The sequence below is a fragment of the Prunus mume genome, linkage group LG1 (assembly GCF_029339155.1).
Source record: "Prunus mume cultivar Tortuosa linkage group LG1, ASM2933915v1, whole genome shotgun sequence".
In the NCBI taxonomy this organism is placed as follows: domain Eukaryota; kingdom Viridiplantae; phylum Streptophyta; class Magnoliopsida; order Rosales; family Rosaceae; genus Prunus; species Prunus mume.
Window position 1 is genome coordinate 30,662,075 of NC_142698.1, and position 20,207 is coordinate 30,682,281.

Here is a 20,207-nt window from a genome sequence, read left to right on the forward strand (position 1 = left end):
GATGAGTCATGAACCCAGAAATTCAGCGACTTATTCAATAGTCAACAGTCCCCGCATACTTGGTCAAACCTCGAATAAAACAACCTACATGCATTTACATTGCAACAACCCCCATTAAGTAGATGGCCAAAAACTTCAAAGTCAACAAGTCAAGCAAACCACAAATGTTGTGGGACATTTTCCACAAAATTTAATTTAAAGCCGATCCATCACTACCTCAGTTTTCCTCAGCGACTCTATTTCCAAGACTGCTGAAGCCACATTTGCAAGTCACCTGGTCAATCCCCTGAAGCAATCTCATATTTCCACGACTGCTGAAGCCACATTTGCAAACTAATATCCTAGCCTATTCTGTTCTTCACCACATTTGCTGTCACATATCAGCAGCCAGCTAGAGCTTCCAATGAGAATTCCTCTGTTTTCATGGCTTTTCTTAATCCTTATTTACTATGTTTCACTCAGCGTCCATGTAGTTGTGGTCTCTAGCCAATGTCCCAGTGATCAGAAATCTTTGTTGCTTCAGTTGAAGAACAGCCTCAAATTTGACTCTACATCATCTAAAAAACTTGTGAAATGGAACAATGGCTCAGATTACTGCTATTGGAAAGGTGTGTCCTGTAAAGATGGCTGTGTTTCTCATCTCGACTTAAGCGGCGAGTCAATTTCAGGTGGACTTGATAATTCGAGTGCTCTTTTTGGTCTGCAGTACATTGAGAACCTGAATTTGGCTTACAATAACTTCGAGTATACTCAGATTCCATCCAGGTTCGACAAGCTGACCGGTTTGAGTTATCTGAACCTGTCAAATGCTGGCTTTGTGGGGCAGATTCCAATTGAGATTTCACACCTGACGAGGTTGGTAACTCTTGATTTATCTACCTTTTTTTACTTTCCCGGACTGCAACTTGAGAATCCAAATTTGAATGTACTCCTTGGCAACCTTTCTGAGCTTGTTGAACTTCATCTTGATGGTGTGAATATATCAGCACATGGGGCTCAGTGGTGCCAAGCTATATCATCTTCACTGCCAAAATTGAGGGTGTTGAGCTTGTCCACTTCTAATATTTCAGGCCCTTTTGATAGTTCATTACTGAAACTTCACTCACTCTCAGTTATTCGTATAGAGAACAACAATTTGTCTACTCAAGTTCCAGAATTCTTCTCAAATTTCACAAATTTGACTTCCTTGCGCCTCAGCAATTCTGGGTTACATGGTACATTTCCAGAGAAGATCTTCCAAGTACCTACACTGCAGACTATTGACCTATCAGGTAATTCACACCTTCAAGGTTCCTTACCAGAATTTCTGAAGAATGCATCTCTTCAATCCCTGGTTCTCAATGGGGCAAATTTTTCAGGCCAGTTGCTACCGAACTCTATTGGGAACCTCAAAAGGCTGTCCAAAATAGATATTTCAACATGCAATTTCACTGGACCAATCCCAAGGTCAATGGGAGACCTTACGCAATTGGTTTATTTGGACTTGTCATGGAACAAATTTAATGGTTCAGTTCCATTCTTCAGTATGGCCAAGAATCTGACCTTAATAAATCTTTCTAACAATCAGCTAACAGGTCAGATTAATTCCTCTCATTGGGAAAACCTCACCAATCTGGTGAATCTCAACATGAGATACAATCTACTTGATGGAACTATTCCACCATCTCTGTTTTCTCTTCCCGTGCTGCAGAAACTAGAGCTTTCTGACAATCAATTTTCTGGTGAGTTGCTTGAATTTGCTACTTTCTCTGTACTGGACACCCTTGATTTGAGTAACAACAATTTGGAAGGGCCTATACCCATGTCTATCTTTAATCTCCGAGAGCTTAAGGTTCTTTCACTTCCTTCAAACAATTTCAGTGGCTCCTTTCCACTTAATAGTCTTCAGCAACTGAAAAATCTTTCAACTCTTGATCTTTCCTACAATAGATTGTCAATTGATTACAATGATACCAATTCCTCTGCCACTTCCTTTCCAAAAATTACCACATTGAAATTGGCATCTGTCAATTTGAGAAGATTCCCAGATTTCTTAAGAAACCAATCCCACTTAAGCAATTTGGACCTTTCACAAAACCAGATTCATGGAGAGATACCCAACTGGATTTGGAGGCTCAGTAATCTTTTTCAACTAAATCTTTCTTGCAACTCTCTGGAAACTCTAGAAGGTCCTCTCCTCAATGCTACTTCATGGTTGTCTGTCCTTGACCTTCATTCCAACCAGCTTAAGGGACAAATCCCACTTTTTTCACAATTTTCCATTTATCTAGATTATTCAAGAAATAACTTCAACTCTAGCATACGGACTGACATTGGTGATTTCCTTTCTTATACTATATTCTTCTCTCTTTCAAGCAATAAATTTCAAGGAATCATTCCAGAATCAATATGCAATGGGCGGCTTGAGGTTCTTGATCTGTCCAATAATTCTCTCAGTGGCATGATTCCATGGTGCTTGACTGCAATGAGCGATACTCTTGGAGTACTTAATTTGCAGAGGAACAAATTTTCTGGAGTCATTCCTGATAAATTTCCTGTGAATTGCAGTTTAAAAACCCTAGAGCTCAATGAAAATCAAATAGAAGGTCAGTTGCCGAAATCTCTAGCCAACTGCGCTATATTAGAGGTTCTAAACCTTGAAAACAATAAGATAACAGATACCTATCCTTGCATGTTGAAGAGCATATCCACCTTGCGTGTCCTTGTTTTGCGATGGAACAAATTTTATGAGCACATTGGATGTCCCACTACCAATGAGACATGGCCAATGCTTCAAATTGTTGACATAGCTCACAACAATTTTAGTGGTGAAATACCAGGAAGATACTTGAGAACCTGGCGAGCAATGATGGCTCACAAAGATGATGCTGCGTCAAAGCTCAATCATTTTCAATTTCAAGTCCTAATATTGACCAAGATATATTTCCAGGATGCTTTAACTGTTACCCAAAAAGGTCAAAAGATGGAGTTGGTAAGGATTCTAACTGTCTTCACCTCAATTGACTTGTCGTGCAACAAGTTCAATGGATCAATACCTGAAGAATTGGGAGAACTCAAATCACTCCATGGCCTCAACTTGTCCAATAATGCTCTCACAGGCACAATCCCATCATCATTAGGTAACCTGCGACAACTTGAGTCGTTAGACCTTTCAAAGAACAGCCTGAGCGGGCCAATTCCACCAGAGTTTGGGGGTCTGACTTTCCTTTCGTTCCTGGATCTCTCAAACAATCAACTGGTCGGGCAGATCCCAGTCAGTACTCAGATTTCAACATTTCCAGCAGCATCCTTTGCAGGTAACAAAGGACTATGGGGGCCGCCTTTGACGGTGGATAACAAAGCAGGATTGTCACCACCACCAGAAAATGGAAGCCTTCCAAATTCTGGACATCATGAGATTAATTGGGGTGTCATCATTGTCGAAATTGGTTTTACAGTTGGCTTTGGATTTGCCATTGGATCACTTGTGCTGTGCAAGAGATGGAGTAAATGGTATTACAAAACTATGTATACCATCCTTCTCCAGATATTCCCTCAGCTGGAGGAAAGAATTGGTATTCATCGAAGACATGTTCACATAAATCAATGGCGGAGACGTCGAAATGATTGAGGCACAATGCAACTGGACTCCATGTTTTGCCAAAGGTATTTTGAGATCAAAGAAATCCGTAGTGTGCTTTCTGGTTTCATAGTTAATTTAATTGTGCTCTAGTTAGTCTCAGAATATCATGTATCTTTTATATTTTATTTTTGTGGCATGTAGCAAACATTTCATAAATTCACGTATCAGCAAATCATTGCTAACTACTTGTGGACAGACAGGAGCCTACCCGCTGCGTTTGGTATTGCAGTCTGGAGATAAAAAGTGCTTAATGTGAAAATTCTCTGTTGAAAAACCGTATGGTAAAGCGAAACATGTAATGATGTTTTCAATTTGATAAATCTAATTGAAAGTTAGTTCAGATGGGAGCGCTAATAAAATCAGAAAATAAGAAAATTCTGATAATCAATAAAATAGAGGAAATAAAAAAAGACAAAGAAGTATTTTTTAAGTTCATGTAGACATATAAATTTATTGAAGTTATGAAATATCCATACTCCAACTTCCATAAATATTTTATATTAAATTTTTTTTTTAAAAAAAAAGAAGTTTCTTAATGTGAACTAAAATTTGCAACAACTAAATATTAGAATTGGGAAGAATTGAAATATACATATACCACTTGAGTGAACTACAAAAATTAATGTAGGACAGAACCTTTAAAAGCAAACATTTTGGCTCTTGTTTTGGACCCAAAGTATCAAACCTAATTGCATTGTAAAAGATGTTTGGGAAAAATCATAATTTAGAAGAAAAGCTAATAAATTTTCTCAGCAGTCGAATCGTAATTGAAGACAATTATGAGAAAAAGAAACTTTCTCCAAATTCAACGCAATCAACTACCACTTAATATAGAGAAATTGAGTGGAGAAAGGAGCTATGAACAATGAAATGCTATGCATGTAATGTGAATTTCAGTGAGATGAATAAATTGTAAATGAAATAGTACAAACTCTATTTTGGGGGTAGCAGAGGTGGTTTTGGAACTGCCTTGGGCTGTTTTCTTCTTCAGACTGATAATTGGTAAATTGTCAGAATCTGACACAGTTTCTTCTACGGTCTTCACAACAAGAGTTTTCTCAAATTTGTTTTTAGTTGCAACATCACTTACACACATACAAGATAGAAGAAAAAGAAAAGTATTAATAAATGTTAAATAATGTGAAAATATCGATACGAATGAGTTAATTGTTATATAAATCCTAACCTTTTCAGTTTTTTCCCTGTGAGCGAGGTGAAAAGAGCTCTCTTAACTTCGAGTCTATACCTTTTTTTTAAATCTGAAATGGACTCTGCTGGAGAAGGGCTAGGTAAGACAGTGAGAGATGTAGGCGGACCTTGTTTAGAGAAAAGTGGTGGAGTCATGAGCAGAAGCATTTAGGTAGTAATTTTTTTTTTTCTCATGTTAAACCAATTTTTGATCAAATGGCTCCAAGCCTGATTCAAGAAGTTGTACTTTGCCATCAAACACAACTTGAATAAGTAGATTGCTTCTATTTTCACCTTTGCACAACAATAAATCGCAGAAATTGTAAATTGAAATAAAGTCATGCTCTTGTATTAAATGAAATAGCGCAAACTTGCATTTGAATCTACAGTGAGGTTTAAATTAAGTTACATTTCTTTTCTTACACAAACAAATGAAAACATGAAAATATGACTATATGAAGTGAAGACTGGTTTCTTTTCAATTTCCTTGAGAGGATAATCAAATCTTAATTGGTTGAAAAGTAACCAATACCACAAAGAGAAAACTAAATAAACACAACACAACTCATTTCAAAATCCATATGCACGCAAGACAGTGTAGACCAATGTCAAATGTTTTATAATTAAAAATAATAATTTCCATAAAACCAAACATGCACCAAATCCTATCTAATTAGTTAAGCCAATGGGATGAATTTGTTTGTGGAAATTAGTTCAATGGCTCGTAATTGTGACTTGTAACCAACCATTTGCAGAGAGGAGCAATTTGAACCTAGAAGACAACTTAAATGAATCAAAATCTTCCATTTATAAGTGGATTATGATGGAAATTTAAAACCCCCCAAGCAACAGATTTATAAAACATAGAAAACCTTATAGTCATAGAAAAACATAACAATGATTATGCTATAGCAGAAATATTATTACTGAAAGGGTGGCGTTCGCGGCACCAGCGGAACTTTGAAACCAAAGAACAACCTCTGCAACATCACAAATAAACAAAATGAGTAACACACATTTCTAAAATATATATATATATATAATATGACACATAATTTCTTAGTATGTAATTCATTATTTACATTACAGCGAGAAAAGCTTTGAGTCTCAAGTGTCTCTTACCTATCTCTAGCTACAAAGATAAACACACACTTTTCCTCGCCTAATTTTCAAATAATTAAATTTATATTAATGTATACAGCAACAAAACTAATTAGAAGAAGCAGCCAAAGTATAACTATTTGAATAAATCTCATAATTTGCTTTGACAATAACAGCAATACTGAACATGGCCATTGGCTAGTCACAATCTCAATTATTAACAAATTTTCAATAGATTCCTAAAAAATAACCAACAAAGAACCTAGAACAACTATTCATTCATTTGTTTTCTATCATAAGCAAACATGAATTTTCATGTTTCACCAAAAGCTAACAATTTCACCTTTGCACAACAATAATCGCAGAAATTGTAAATTGAAATAAAGTTAGGTTCTTGTATTCAATGAAAGAGCGCAAACTTGCATTTGAATCTACAGTGAAGTTAAAATACTAGAATAAGATTCCCAGGACCAAGAAAATAATTTTAACAATAATACCCAATGACTCAAGCCTGCAAAACACAAAGGGAAGATTAACTATAAAAGATAAGTTAGGGGTATGAAATATCATATTAATACAATAGACTAAATATATTTTGGAAAATAAAAAAGACGATCTTCTCCTATGCACACTTCTTAGTATTTGGATTTTGTATTTTCTAGAACAAACATTTTTAAATGGAAATCAAAATTTCTGACTAAAATCAATTTATAGGAAATACAAAAGGAAAAATCAAAGACAAAACTATGGATGATGAAATAGTTGAACTACAAATTTACCAGCATCATAACTTTTGCCTTTATAAATTGGAAACGAATAAACTTAAATTTGACATGGCTCACAACTATATGATAAACGGGCAATATCCCAATGTATGAAACAGAGTAAGTCATTTAACATTTAGCCTTGATAGTATATAGGCTTATTTACTGTAGTGCCCCCTGAAACTTTGGTCGAATCTCACTTTACCCCCTGAAAGTCAAAGTGACCTATTGTACCCCCTTGACCAAAGTTTCCTATTTCGCTTTACTCACTACCGTTATTGATAAGCGTATATTTTATGCCTCCTTTACTTATTTATTGGTTAATTTCCTTGGATTAAATTGGTTGTTTTAATTGGTTTTGTGAGATTTGTGAAGGAACTGTAGAAATAGGAGAAAGTGTGCTAAAAAGGCTAAAAAGATTAAGATTGGAGATTAATCAAGTCAAACAAGGAGAAATAAAGAAGACCATATTTCAAAAGGAATCCTACTTTTATAATAATTGTAATTATACCTAGGATTTGTAGGAGTCTTATACATAAGGAGTTTTAGTCATTGTTCAAACTCTCCATGATCCATCATCCTACATATTCATACTCATAGCCGAAATATCCAAAGGAGAATACAAAGAAAGCTAGCTCAACCTTGGCATTCTACTTGGAGAATTCGGTGCCTACCATGTCTTCATCAACCATCATGATTCTCAATAAGTCCTTCAAGAACAAATTTCTTTTACTAGGGTTACGATGTAGCCTAGCTATGAATACTCAAATTCTTTGATATTGTTAATTTTATTTATCTATACATGTTGAGTGCTTGTTACCGTTCTTAATGTTTTCAATTAATTGGCCACTAATTGTATGATTCGGAGAATTAGGTTGAGACCGGAAGGAGATTCCTAGTAAATAGCTTCTTGTAACATGAGTACCATAAATTGCATAGCCGACTCGGAAGATTAGGTTATGGTTTGTGTAATCTTCAATGTTTTCCACAAATCTTAATGGGTTCTTAGCTATCTAAATCCATAACTAGGAATAGAGTGGGTTGATGGTAAGGAATACAACTAATATAACTCGGAAGAGAGTATTGGTGAGGAAAGGGAAAACGATTATCAACATGTTAGGTAATTATAATTAACAAGCTAGAAGGATTTGGGTGGGATTAGCTAGGTGAAATCGGTGTCCTAGTGCTTTATCATTTTGGTTTCATCTTTTACATTATTTACTTGATCTCAATTTATTTTCCTTGCTTAATTAGATTTTAATCATCATAATTCTCTTTTCGTTTAATTCAAATATAATTAGAAATAAATCACTCTAGTATTTAATAGATTAACTTGATCCCTATTGGAACGATACTCTACTTACTACTATATTAATTTGAGCGATATTTTCCACTTGCAATTAATCACATTAAATTTTGGAGCTGTTGCCAGTGATCGACTTATTCTGTTATATTAGTATGCTTTATTTTCTAGTTATACCTTGAATACTTAATTAGTTAATCTTTTTTATATTTCAGGTACTTCTTGAGTTCAATTTGAATTCTTAAAATAAATAAATAGAACCACAAAGCAAAGCAAAAAAAACGTAAAGCTTCAGACCACAAACCAACCAAAAGGAAACAATAGAAAACACCAGCCACAAACAACCAGCTATTAAGAAAGAGAAAGAAAAACAAAACAAAACAAGGAGCTTTTTCACACAGCCATCAGGAATTCAATTCCCATTTCAATTCAACTTCCTTTTTCCTGTAAAAATTAAAACTTTCCAATTTCTTTTGGGTTTTACAATTAAAGTTTTTTTTTTTTCCTAATTGCGTTTGGGTTTTGTTTCCTTCTTTAATTCTATTATTCTCTCCTTATTTAAACAATCCTTTGTCCTTGCTTGCAGGTAAAATAATTTCGTTTCTGAGCATACGGTGAATGACCGGTACCCGCTCTTCAACTAGCCAACTAGTTGAATTAGAACTTGAGATTGAACAAAAGCTTCGAGCAATTCGTAGGAGTCAAAAACAAGACAAAGAAAAGAAGAATCAACAATGAGAAGACGAGATGGCCCTTGTACAGAATGAAACAACGGGAGACCTTGATATCCCGACAATTTCGACGTCACCTTCAAGCATCATTCTCCCTGCAGCTGCCAGGAATTATGAATTGAAAACTATCCACTTTAATATGATGCCTTCTTTTCATGGATTAAGTTCTGAATATCCTTTAGCTCATATTAGAGATATTTTTAACATGGTTTCTAACATGGCTTTGACAAAGGGAGTCACCTAAGAACATCTCTGGATGAAAGTCTTTCCCTACACATTGAAAGATAAAGCAAAGATGTGGCTAAACTCCTTAAGGCCTGGATTATTGACTAGCTGGACAGAGGTTTAAAACAAGTTCTTGGAGAAATTCTTTTCAACTCAGAAAACTGATGCACTAAGGGATAACATCATGCAATTTAGTCAACAGGCCGATGAGTCATTTTCAGAAGCTTGGGAAAGGTTCAATAACTTTTTAATACAGTGTCCTCACCATGGTTTGCCTACTCTAGTTCTCATGTGTATTTTTTTATAAGGCACTAACCGTTTCGAGTAAGGCTGCAGTGAATAACTATGCAAGTGGATCTATTAAAAACAAGATGCGAACTAAATGTCAAACTTTGTTTGATACGCAAGCAATAGAAACACAGCATTCTGATACATGAGGTAAGCGTGCTGGAATTTATGAAATTGGTAGTTCTAATGATTTTGCTTCTAAAGAGCAGATTGACGCTATAACCAGTAAATTGGACGCCTTGCTTTCTATGAATGGGAGAGCACCAACACAAGAGATTTGCTCCATTTGTGCTGTTCCCGGTCATGCTACCATATCTTGTCCTCATGGGGTTGATTTTCCAGAATTTCTGCAAGAACAAGCCAATATGGTGAATACATATAGAGTCCCGGCAATGATCCATTCTCCAACACATACAATCAGGGATGGCAAAGGCACCCCAATTTTTCATGGAGCAATAATCAGAACGTGCAAAGACCACCACTGGGATTTCAACCACAAGAGAAGAAAAATAATTTGGGAGACATAATCGCACAGCTCGCCACAAATACAAATCAATTCATGAGTAGGATGGAGACGACTTTACAAAACCACTCCGCTTCCATCAGAAATTTAGAAGTTCAAATGGGTCAATTGGCTAATGCACTCACACTAAGAGAGAGAGAGAGAGAGAGAGGAGTTTTGCCGAGCCAACCTGAGGTTAATCCAAAAATTCAAGAACATGTGAAGGCAATCACACTTTCAAAATGGGAAACCCATAAAAACTGCTGTAGATTTAGACGCAGAAACGTAGCAACAACATCTGAAAACTACGGAAAAATTAGCTGAAAATTGCCCACTTGTAGCCAGACCACAGCAACCTTCCGTCGTGAGCTCCACCGGAAATTTAGCAAAAACTGAGCAACCACCATCCAAAAATCTCACTCCAAAATCCTATGTTCCACCGATTCCTTTTCGACAACGCTTGAAGAAAAATAAGAATGATGCACAGTTCTCCAAATTTCTTGAAATTTTTAGGAAATTGCAAATTACCATTCCATTTAGTGAAGCAATAAAGCAAATGCCAACCTATGGAAAGTTCATCAGGGACATCTTAAGCAAAAAGAGACGTTTGGAAGATACAGAGATGGTGGAATTGACAGAGGAGTGTAGCACAGTAATACAAAGTCATCTACCACCTAAGCGAAAGGATCCAGGGAGGTTTTCTATTCCTTGCACCATTGGCACTATTTCTTTTCAAAGAGTATTGTGTGATCTAGGTTCTAATATTAATTGAATGCCTTTGTCTATAGCTAAAAGAATTGGTTTGGGGGAAATTAAGAAAACTAATATTTCTTTGCAGATGGCGGATAGATCCCTTACATATCCTCACGGCATTCTTGAAGATGTACTAGTGAAGGTGGATAAATTCATATTCCCAACTGATTTCATAGTTTTGGATATGGAAGAAGATTTCAACACTCCAATTATTTTAGGCCGCCCATTCCTCATTATGGGAAGAATGATAATGGACATAGAAAAAGGTTCTTTAATCCTACTAGATGCCGATCAAGAGGTGGAATTCAAAGTTTTTGATGCAACCAAGTACCCTATTGATTCAGAGTATTGTTTCCGTTTAGAAGCAGTAGATCATGTTGTTCGACCACAATTCATAGTGGACTACCCAAAAGATCCACTAAAAGCAAGTTTGGTTCATGATATAAAGGTAGGAGAGGAGCCACAAGTGCTCGAAATGGTGAACACGTTGGAAACCAAGGCCATCCCAAGCACCATTGCCTCACCGCCCCTTACTTTCAAAAGATACTTGGAAGCAAATTTCAAGCAACAAAAGGAGACCGTCGCTCTCCTTGATCCCAGGTGATAATCATTCCAAAAGTCAGGCTAGGGACTATATACCAAGCGCTTGTTGGGAGGCAACCCAACGAGCTACCTTCGTTCCTTTTTTTTAATTTTTAATTTTTTTCTCTTTATTTTCCATCCTTGTATACCTTTACTAATTGTTACATGCATTTACTTTAAACATTAAGGACAATGCTTAGTTTAGGATTGGGGGTGTGGAATTTTATTGTTTTTGTTGTCATTTGAGTTTTGAGTCATGAAGATAAAAAGGTAAAAAAAACAGATTTTATGTTCCAAAGAAAGGATTTTGTATTTCAAAGAACATTTCTCGATTTTTTTCTAGCCCCAAGATGATTGCAACCATGTTGCAGATGTGTTACAGAAGTTGTTTTGGTCATTAGATGACTTTAAAACCCAAAAAATAGCAAAAGAGGTTATATTGTCCTTATTTTGGTCAAAACCAAAGTTATGGCCTCTTTTTTTATAACAGAGAGAGAGAGAGAGAGAGAGAGAGAGAGAGAGAGAGAGAGAGAGAGAGAAGAGAGTTGAAGAAGAAAGACATAGTATTTTTAGAGAGATTTGTATATTGATATTTTCATCATGACTGATTACAATAATGACTCTGTTATATAGAAGAAAGACAGAGTATTTTTAGAGAGATTTGTATATTGATCTTTTCATCATGACTGATTACAATAATGACTCTGTTATATACAGAGTTAATCCTAGACTGATAACAACCTAACTAACATCACATGCTTTGACACTAACTAACTCCTCACTATTATTACAGTTATCATTCCCCCTCAAACCCAGCTGTGGTGGGTATCCTAATCTCATATGTGCACAGTGTTGTGAGAAAATGGGACTATGCAGGCCTTTGGTAAACACATCGGCTAGCTATTCTTCGGTTGGAATATATTGTACTATAAGATCTTTTCTCTGCACCTTTTCCCTTATGAAATGAAAATCAATATCTAGGTGTTTGATCCCGGAGTGGTATACTAGATTGGAACTTAGAGCGATGGTAGAAAAGTTGTCACAATTCATTATTGGAGGATTGGGTAGACATATTTGCAAATCCTACAAAACCTGTCGTATCCAAAAAAGATTTGTTGCACTGTTTGCCAAGGCTCGATATCAGCTTCTGTAGAACTTCTAGAAACTGAGCTCTGCTTCTTTGATTGCCAAGATACAGGATTGTGACCCAAGAAAACTACAAACCCAGTAGTTTATCTCTTGGTATTGATGTCCCCGGCCCAATCTGCATCACTATATACAATGAGGTGCCAAGGGCCACTAGTAAAACTGATACCATGCTTCAGAGTGCCTTGAACATATCTCAATATTCGTTTGATCAAATGAAAATGAACATCTGTTGGTGCAGTCATATATTGGTAGGCAGTATTCACAGCATAAGCTATATCCGGTCTTGTAAATGCCAAATATTGCAAAGCCCCTATAATACTTCGAAACATAGTAGGATCAGACAAGAGCTCACCTGCTTCTTTCAACACCTGTATATGTGGTTTACAAGGTGTAGGACAAGCTCTGCAAGAGGTCATACCAAATTTCTGTAACAAGTCTTTAGCATATATTTCCTGACTAACAAAGATATCCCCTGAGTCACTATAAGTAATCTGTAATCCCAAAAATAAGTCAACTTCCCCATATCTTTCATTTCAAAAACAGAACTTAAGTCATCAACCACAGTCTGAACCAACTATTCATTAAACCCTGTGAGAATTATATCATCGACATAAAGAAGCAATATCACAATCTCAGAATCTGCATGCTTAACAGAGAGACTTGGGTCTGAATGTAAAGATTTAAAACCTAAAGCAGGGAGATAGCCAGTAAACTTGGCATTCCAAGCCCTTGGCGCTTGCTTGAGACTATATAGAGACTTCTGCAGTTTATAGACAAAATAGGGATGAACAGGATCCTCAAATCCTTGTGGTTGATGCATAAACACCTCTTCATCCAACTCACCATGCAAAAAAGCATTTTTTACATCAAGTTGTCTTAACTTCCACTTGTGCATAGCTGCAATACTCAATACCAATCGTACTGTGGTGTGCCTTACCACTGGAATGAAGGTTTCTCTAAAATCGAAACCAGGCTCTTAACTGAAGCCCTGATCTACAAGTCGGGCCCTGTACCGTGCTATAAAACCATCAGACTGTCTCTTGATTTTATAAATCCACTTACTACAAACAATATATTTATTGCCAGGATTAGGTACCAAACACCAAGTACCTTGCATGTGAAGAGCCTTGATTTCCTCTTTCATAGCATGTTGCCACTCAGGTGAATAAGAAGCCACTCGAAAACTAGATGGTTCATCAACAACAGTCACTGAATTCACACACGTATAATAACCTTGATACTCTGGAAATTGTCTTTCCTTAACAATGCCATCTTTAGCTCTTGTTTGCATTGGATGATGATTTTGTGGGGCATTTAATGTAAAAGAAGAATCACTAGATGAGAGTGGAAGAATAACGTCGAGTTGTGCATCAGAAAGTACAGGTATATAGTCTTGAGAAACAACTGGTGGATCTGAGAAAGGCAAAGAATGATGCAAGTCTGCAGAGACATTATTAGAAGAAGAAACTGATCTTGAAACGGAAACTGATCCTGAGGTAGAACCAGACCCTTGTGAAGTAGATGAATCATGTTGTACAATTGGAGAAGGAAATGTAACAACAATAGGTACAGTAGGAACAATAACAGGGACAGATGCAGAAGTAGCATGCTTACAAGGATAATGTAGCTCATCATGAATCACATGCCTTGAAATAATACTCTTCTTAGTGAGCAAATTGTAACATATAACCGAGAAACAAGCATTATGTAGTGCGTGGTTGCAGCTTATGAAGATTAAAAGGCCTAATATAAGGGTACACGGCTGTACCAAAAATTCTCAAATGCTGTAGCTCATGAGGTTTACCAAATAACTTGAAATAAGGGGATTGATTATGTAAATGAGAACTTGACATATGATTAATTAGATAGGCAGCATGTGCAGTGACATGGAACCAAAATGTACCATATAAAAAAGCAGTGTCAATAAGATGGCGATTCTTTCTCTCAGCAATTCCATTCTCTTGAGGAGTATATGGGCAGGAGAATTGATGAATGATGCTGTGAGACTCAAGAAAATCAGTAAATACTTTGCTTATGTATTCGCCACCACCATCACTTTGGAAAATTTTAATATGAGCTTGAAATTGATTCTGTACTAAAGCATATAACTTGAGAAAGATTGGAAACACCTCATATTTATTGTATAGTGGATAAAGCCACACAAATCTAGTGCATTCATCTAGGAAAGTAACAAAATATCTATAGCCATCAATTGATTTAAAGTGAGCTGGCCCCCATACATCACTATGAATTCGGGAGAAAGGTACCTTAGATTTATCATGAGTAGTAGAGAAGGGAACTCTATGCATCTTGCCATGAAGACACGGAGAACATATGAAATGTTGAGAATCCTCATAACACTCTATGTGTGCAGCTTTTAGCATAAGCTTGACTACCTTATTGGTGGGATGTCCACATCTTTGATGCCACAAAGAAGAACTTACATGTTGTCCAAGAAATGCTGGATGAGAAGCTCTAGTAGATGCCTTAGGAAACACACAGGGAATATGATACAATCCATTGCTACTCTGCCCCCTTAGAAGAATTGTTTTGGTTACTTTGTCCTGAATAGAGAATCCAGATGCATCAAAGCTTATAATACAATTTTTATCCTTGCAAAACTTATGCAATGATAATAAATTTGCAGAGAGTTTGGGGACATGAAACACAGAGGGTAATTGAAGAGAGGAATGAGCACAAGATAGAGTTAAGTGCCCATATGTTTGATGTGCAAACCTTCGCCATTTCCAACAGTTACTTGATCCTTAGAAGTACAGGGAGCAACATTATGTAAAGAAGAAAAATTGGAGACTATACGGTGAGAGGGCCTGCTATCAACAATCCATACATGATATGGAACATAAGAACTTTGAACAGTCATTGCAGATACTGTGAGGGGTGGAGCTTGACCTTGATAAGCATAGTTAGATCGATGGAAACATTCTAAAGCCCCATGACCTCGCATTCCACAAAGTTGACATTCAAGAACCGGAGACACACGTCGAGAAGAAGAGGTATTATGCCTAAAATAGAAATGTGCAGCTGTATGCCCCATTTTACTACAAATCTGACACTTAAGTAGATTAGAACCATACTTGGAATCAGAGAAAATAAAAGTCTGTGCAGACTGAGAAGACATATATTGACCCTAATTTTTAACTCTACCACTTATACAAGAGAAACCTCGAGAACCAAGAAAACGATTATGAGAGCTTGAAGTAGCATAGTTACCAACATAGTCACCTTATGGAGTAGGCAAGATTCCCATACCAGAATGTCAAAGAGTGTACCATTGGAGGCATTGAACTATACCCAGATGAGATATAAGATCCAAACATGGTAGAATGAGTCAAGATCCTTGCTTCAACAATTTGTTCAACATCTACCAATGGAGCTCTAAAAGCTTTCAATGGAATTGTAGTGTCCCGGGCGATTAAGACAGTCTTGATTATGTCATATTCAGGAGGTAACCCACTCAATGCTGCAATCATAAAATCATCATCTGACACCTTCACACCAGCTTGAACTAACTGATCATAAACACTCTTGAGACACAAAAGAAATCGTTCAATGGGATCCGAGCCTTTTTTAGGAGTCTGAAATCCGTTTTCAAATGATGGATGCGCACCCTAAAGACAGAAGCATAGCGATCGACCAAATTAAGCCAAACCTCACGAGCTGTCTTTGTACCAATTACATAATCAATCACCTCATCAAAGAGAGTCACAAGGAGTAAACCTAGTAACGCCTTGTCAGTTTTGAGCCACTCCTAATAAGCTACAGATAGTTTGAGAGGAAACACCCCCCGCAGCAAGAAGGGCAAAATTTGGAGAAGGAACAATTGAGCCATCAAAATACCCAAATAAATCGAATCCTTGCAAAACTGATTCAATCTGAAATCTCCATTTGATGAAATTAGCATCACTTAAACGAATAGTAATCAAGCCAAGAAGACCCTCAATTTTGATTGTAGAGGAAGACGCCATTGTTGAGTGTAGAAGAATAGCATAAAAAAAAAATTTGGGTTTTCAGACAGAAACTAAGAACGCAAAAATCCAATGAGGAATAAGAAGAAATCAAAGAAGAAGAATAATAATAAGAAGAATAAGAAGAATTGAAGTTACAAAAGAATACGGAAGCGAAAAATTAGGAATGGATCGAAATGGAATAACCACACTGAGCTCTGATGCCATGATAACAGAGAGAGAGAGAGAAGAGAGTTGAAGACGAAAAACAGAGTATTTTTAGAGAGATTTGTATATTGATCTTTTCATCATGATTGATTACAATAATGACTCTGTTATATATAGAGTTAATCCTGGACTGATAACAACCTAACTAACATCATGTGGTGTCACATGCTTTGACACTAACTAACTCCTCACTGTTATTATAGTTATCATTTTCTTTTTTGATGTTTTTCAGGTAAATTTGAAGCCACCAATACGTTAAGAATAGTTATTGTGATGATTTAAAACAGGTTTGGGGGTCTCTAGTGGTTTATATGACGTTTTAGGAAGATTGGAAGATTGGGGCACTATAGTAAATAAGCCTAAAATAAAAGCTTAACTAGCTGACAAATCATTCTTCCCAAGCTACCTTGCATTAAAATTTGCAAACGAAACGAAAAAACACATAAAATAAGGGCTAGATGTTAACTAAAGTGAGTGTTCGATGATAAGATGATGATATTCCTAGTTGATGTGGTGGTGGTATCCATGGAATGGAATTGTCTCACGGTTGAAGTAGTTGCGAACACCTTCTATTCCACCTTTAATAAAGGCATGAACAGTCATTAAGAGAATGAACCCAATAACAATGGCTATAAATGTCATTAGCTGTAGCTGAAATATCTCAAATGCCCTCAATAGTTCACCAAAAAACTCTTTCCAAAAACTATTTTCAAGGGCTCCTCCAATGCCTTTCCCTCCTCGATTGATGTGGGATTGCTCACTTATTGTCTTACATCCTTAAGGACTCATACGTCTTACAATCTACATCTACCATATCTTATCTTTGTTATTTATCTATCTCATATCTGACTCTCGACGCTTCTGCTCACAACAATTGGTATCATAGCTCCAGTTTCGACTTATGTTTTTGTGCTTGCAATTTCCTATGATACTTGGGACTATGATGACGAGATATGAAATTGCAAAATTGGATGGGAAAAATGATTTCAGTCTTTGGTGTGTAAAGATGTGAGCCTTATCAATTTAGCTAAGGCTATTTAAAGTGCTAAAGGGTAAGGAACCTTTTCCAATAACTTGGTCAAATGATGATAAAGATGACATCTTGGATCGGGCTCTTGGTTAAATTTGGTTGCAACAATCTAATGAGTCGATGAGATGATGTCAGCTTTATTATGTATTAGTTGGATCCTTCGTATATGACCAAGTCCCTCACTACTCGGCTGTACTTGAAGCAGCATTTGTACACTCTCCATATATGTCTAAAAGTACACCTATGTAAGACCATATTGATGAGTTTAATAAGATTATTATTGATTTGAAAGCTATGGATATAAAAATTGATGATAAGGATCATGCTTTGATTTTCTTGTGTTATTTACCTCATTGGTTTGGGTATTTTGTTGACACTATTTTATATGGGACAGATACTACGTGTATGGAGGTTAAAGACTTTTTCAATTCAAGAAAAGGAAAAAAACAAAGTATCTGGAAATTTGAGTAATGCGCATTCTGAGAATTTGAATGAGGCTCAATCTAATGTTTTGGTAGTTCGTGGTAGAGGTAGAGATTATGGTTAAAGCAATGGTAAAGGAAATTTGAGATCCAAATCTATGTCTAGGAAAAATACATTCAACTATTGTCATATGAAAAGACATTGGAAAGTTAATTACCCTAGACTCAAAGATAAATCTTCTAAAAATTTCTATATTGTTGATAATAATGCAATTGTCATATAAGATGACTTTGGTTTTGTCATACTTGCTGGTATTCTTTTGATAATGTTTAGATCCTTGATTTGGGTTGTTCGTACCACAATGCCTTAATATGGATTGGTTTGTCAATTATCAATTTGTTGATAGATATGTTGTCTTTATGGGAAACAATGTTTCTTGTAAAGTTTTGGGTATTGGAATTGTTCAGATTAAGATGCATGATGGAGTTACTAGGACTTTGACTAATGTTCGGCATGTACCAAATTTGAAATGGAATCTTATCTTTTGGGTGGTTTTGGTTGAGGTGTATCTTATGAGGGCCAGCTTGATAGGTTATGTGTAGTTGGAATAATGAGACACCACACTATTTTGGAGATGCAGCAGATAATTGCAAAACATTTGTATAGAACACCCTTGGGGAAGACATGTTGTATACTTTCTTACTTTGGTTGGTCTAAGGATATTTTGGCTAAATTTTTAGTTCATACTATTTTTTTGGGTTTCGGATTGTTGTTGCAAGTTCAAAATATGGAGTTTTCCAGAAGGTTGAGCTTGAGGTTCAACTTTTTGGTGAAGTGCAAGTTAGCGCTTTGGTTCAACTTTGTTAGGATGTGCTTGGTTTTGTTGGTGATATTGAAGAAGTTCAGCTTCTTTGTCTAAATCACGTTGTGTTGCTGAAGGCAATTCATGTTTACAAGTTCGAGCATTGCTTTGGCTTGATTTCTAGTTGTTATATGTGAGCAGTCATTGGGGGCTTTGGCGATGGAGTTCGAGGAAGGTTGTACTTGTTGGCTTGGTACAATTTGTGCCAAGGTGGACATTTTTTTTTAACCCAAATTGACAATGTCTGGAAACATGATCGAGTGATTTTTGGCCAAGAATGTTGGCTCAAGTGGATTCTAATCAAGAATGTTGGCTTGAACGAATTTTGACCGAGAATGTTGGCTCGAGCGAATTCTAACCAAGAATGTTGGTTGAGCTGCACATTGGTTAAGAGAATCATCATCTTGGCCAGTGATTACAGGAGTTGTGCTACCTCATCGCATTGTGGTTGCTTCCTTCCTATTGATTTGTTATGATGTAGGACAACATGTCGATTAGCTTTATCTATCTTCTTAGTCTTTAGGTATGCTACACCATTTGTAAGGGAGATACATCCCTCTTTTTGAATTGGGTGTGTTAGCAACTTTGTTGGGCAACAAGAAGAGTTTTGTAAGTTTCTTTTCTTTTGCTATTGGTTGCTTTTTCATTTTGAGTGTTGCTTCACACATTTGTATTTTATCTCTTTTGGTATTTGTTTGTGAGTAAGAATTTGAACATTGTTCTTGGCTCATTGTGTGAGAGTGGCTTTGGGTGTACGTGGGTTTTGGGTTGTGAGAGCTTAAGCACTTCTTTATTATCCCATTTAGTTATTATTGAATATAAGCTGAACCAGTATAATAAATCCTTTATGCATTGTTAGATTTCTATATTTGTCAAATCTTGTCTTGTTGCTTATTTTATCAATTTCATATATGTCACTTGACGCTTCAGTGTAGAATAGTATGTTCTATGGCCTTATGTATGGCCTTGGTCATGAAGCACCAGTGATGTTCTTTGATTTTTAAAGGAAAGAAATTGATCCTAATGAGGTCGCTTTCTCGGGGCTTCTAAGTGCTTGTAGCCATGGAGGTCTAGTTGATGGGGGCAAAATTTTGTTTTAATCTTATGTAAGATAAATACAAAATTGTAAGATTCAGCACTACCGATGCACTATTGATCTCTTATGTAGAGCGGAGTAGTTGGAAAACACAGTTGAGGTTAGAAATATGCCCATTGAGGCTGATATTATAGTTTGGAGGGGCATTCTCAACACTTGTGCAAAGCATGGTGATGTTTCAATGGCAAAAAATGCTACCCTCAAAGCAATCGAGTTGGCCCTAAGAAACTCAAGTTGTTACATTCTCCTATCAAATCTTTATAGCAAAATTGGAAGATGGGTTAACGTGTGAAAACTTGGATTGATGATGAAACATAGGGGAGTAAGAAAGATTTCCAAATCCAGCTTGAATCTTTGTGAATGGAAATGTCCATGAATTCCGTGTGGAGAAGGAA

General features: G+C 36.4%; 1 protein-coding gene, 1 non-coding gene and 1 pseudogene across 2 annotated transcripts; 2 read left to right on the forward strand and 1 right to left on the reverse strand.

Moving 5' to 3' along the window:
- The first annotated feature begins 156 nt into the window (after positions 1 to 156).
- LOC103328131 (receptor-like protein 54) lies at positions 157 to 3,802 on the forward strand. Its single transcript, XM_008230524.3, has one exon. The coding sequence runs from the start codon at positions 404 to 406 to the stop codon at positions 3,608 to 3,610; it is 3,207 nt and encodes a 1,068-aa protein (XP_008228746.2). The 5' UTR covers positions 157 to 403; the 3' UTR covers positions 3,611 to 3,802.
- A 5,298-nt stretch (positions 3,803 to 9,100) lies between these two features.
- Positions 9,101 to 9,207, reverse strand: LOC148921584 (small nucleolar RNA R71). Its single transcript, XR_016123431.1, has one exon. It is a non-coding gene; the product is annotated as a small nucleolar RNA R71 (small nucleolar RNA).
- Positions 9,208 to 10,172: 965 nt separating this feature from the next.
- Positions 10,173 to 11,081, forward strand: LOC148921585 (uncharacterized; annotated as a pseudogene).
- Positions 11,082 to 20,207: the final 9,126 nt, after the last annotated feature.

Excerpts from the sequence above, each read along its gene's own strand:
- LOC103328131 (XM_008230524.3), top strand. The coding sequence starts at position 404 with ATGAGAATTCCTCTGTTTTCATGGCTTTTCTTAATCCTTATTTACTAT.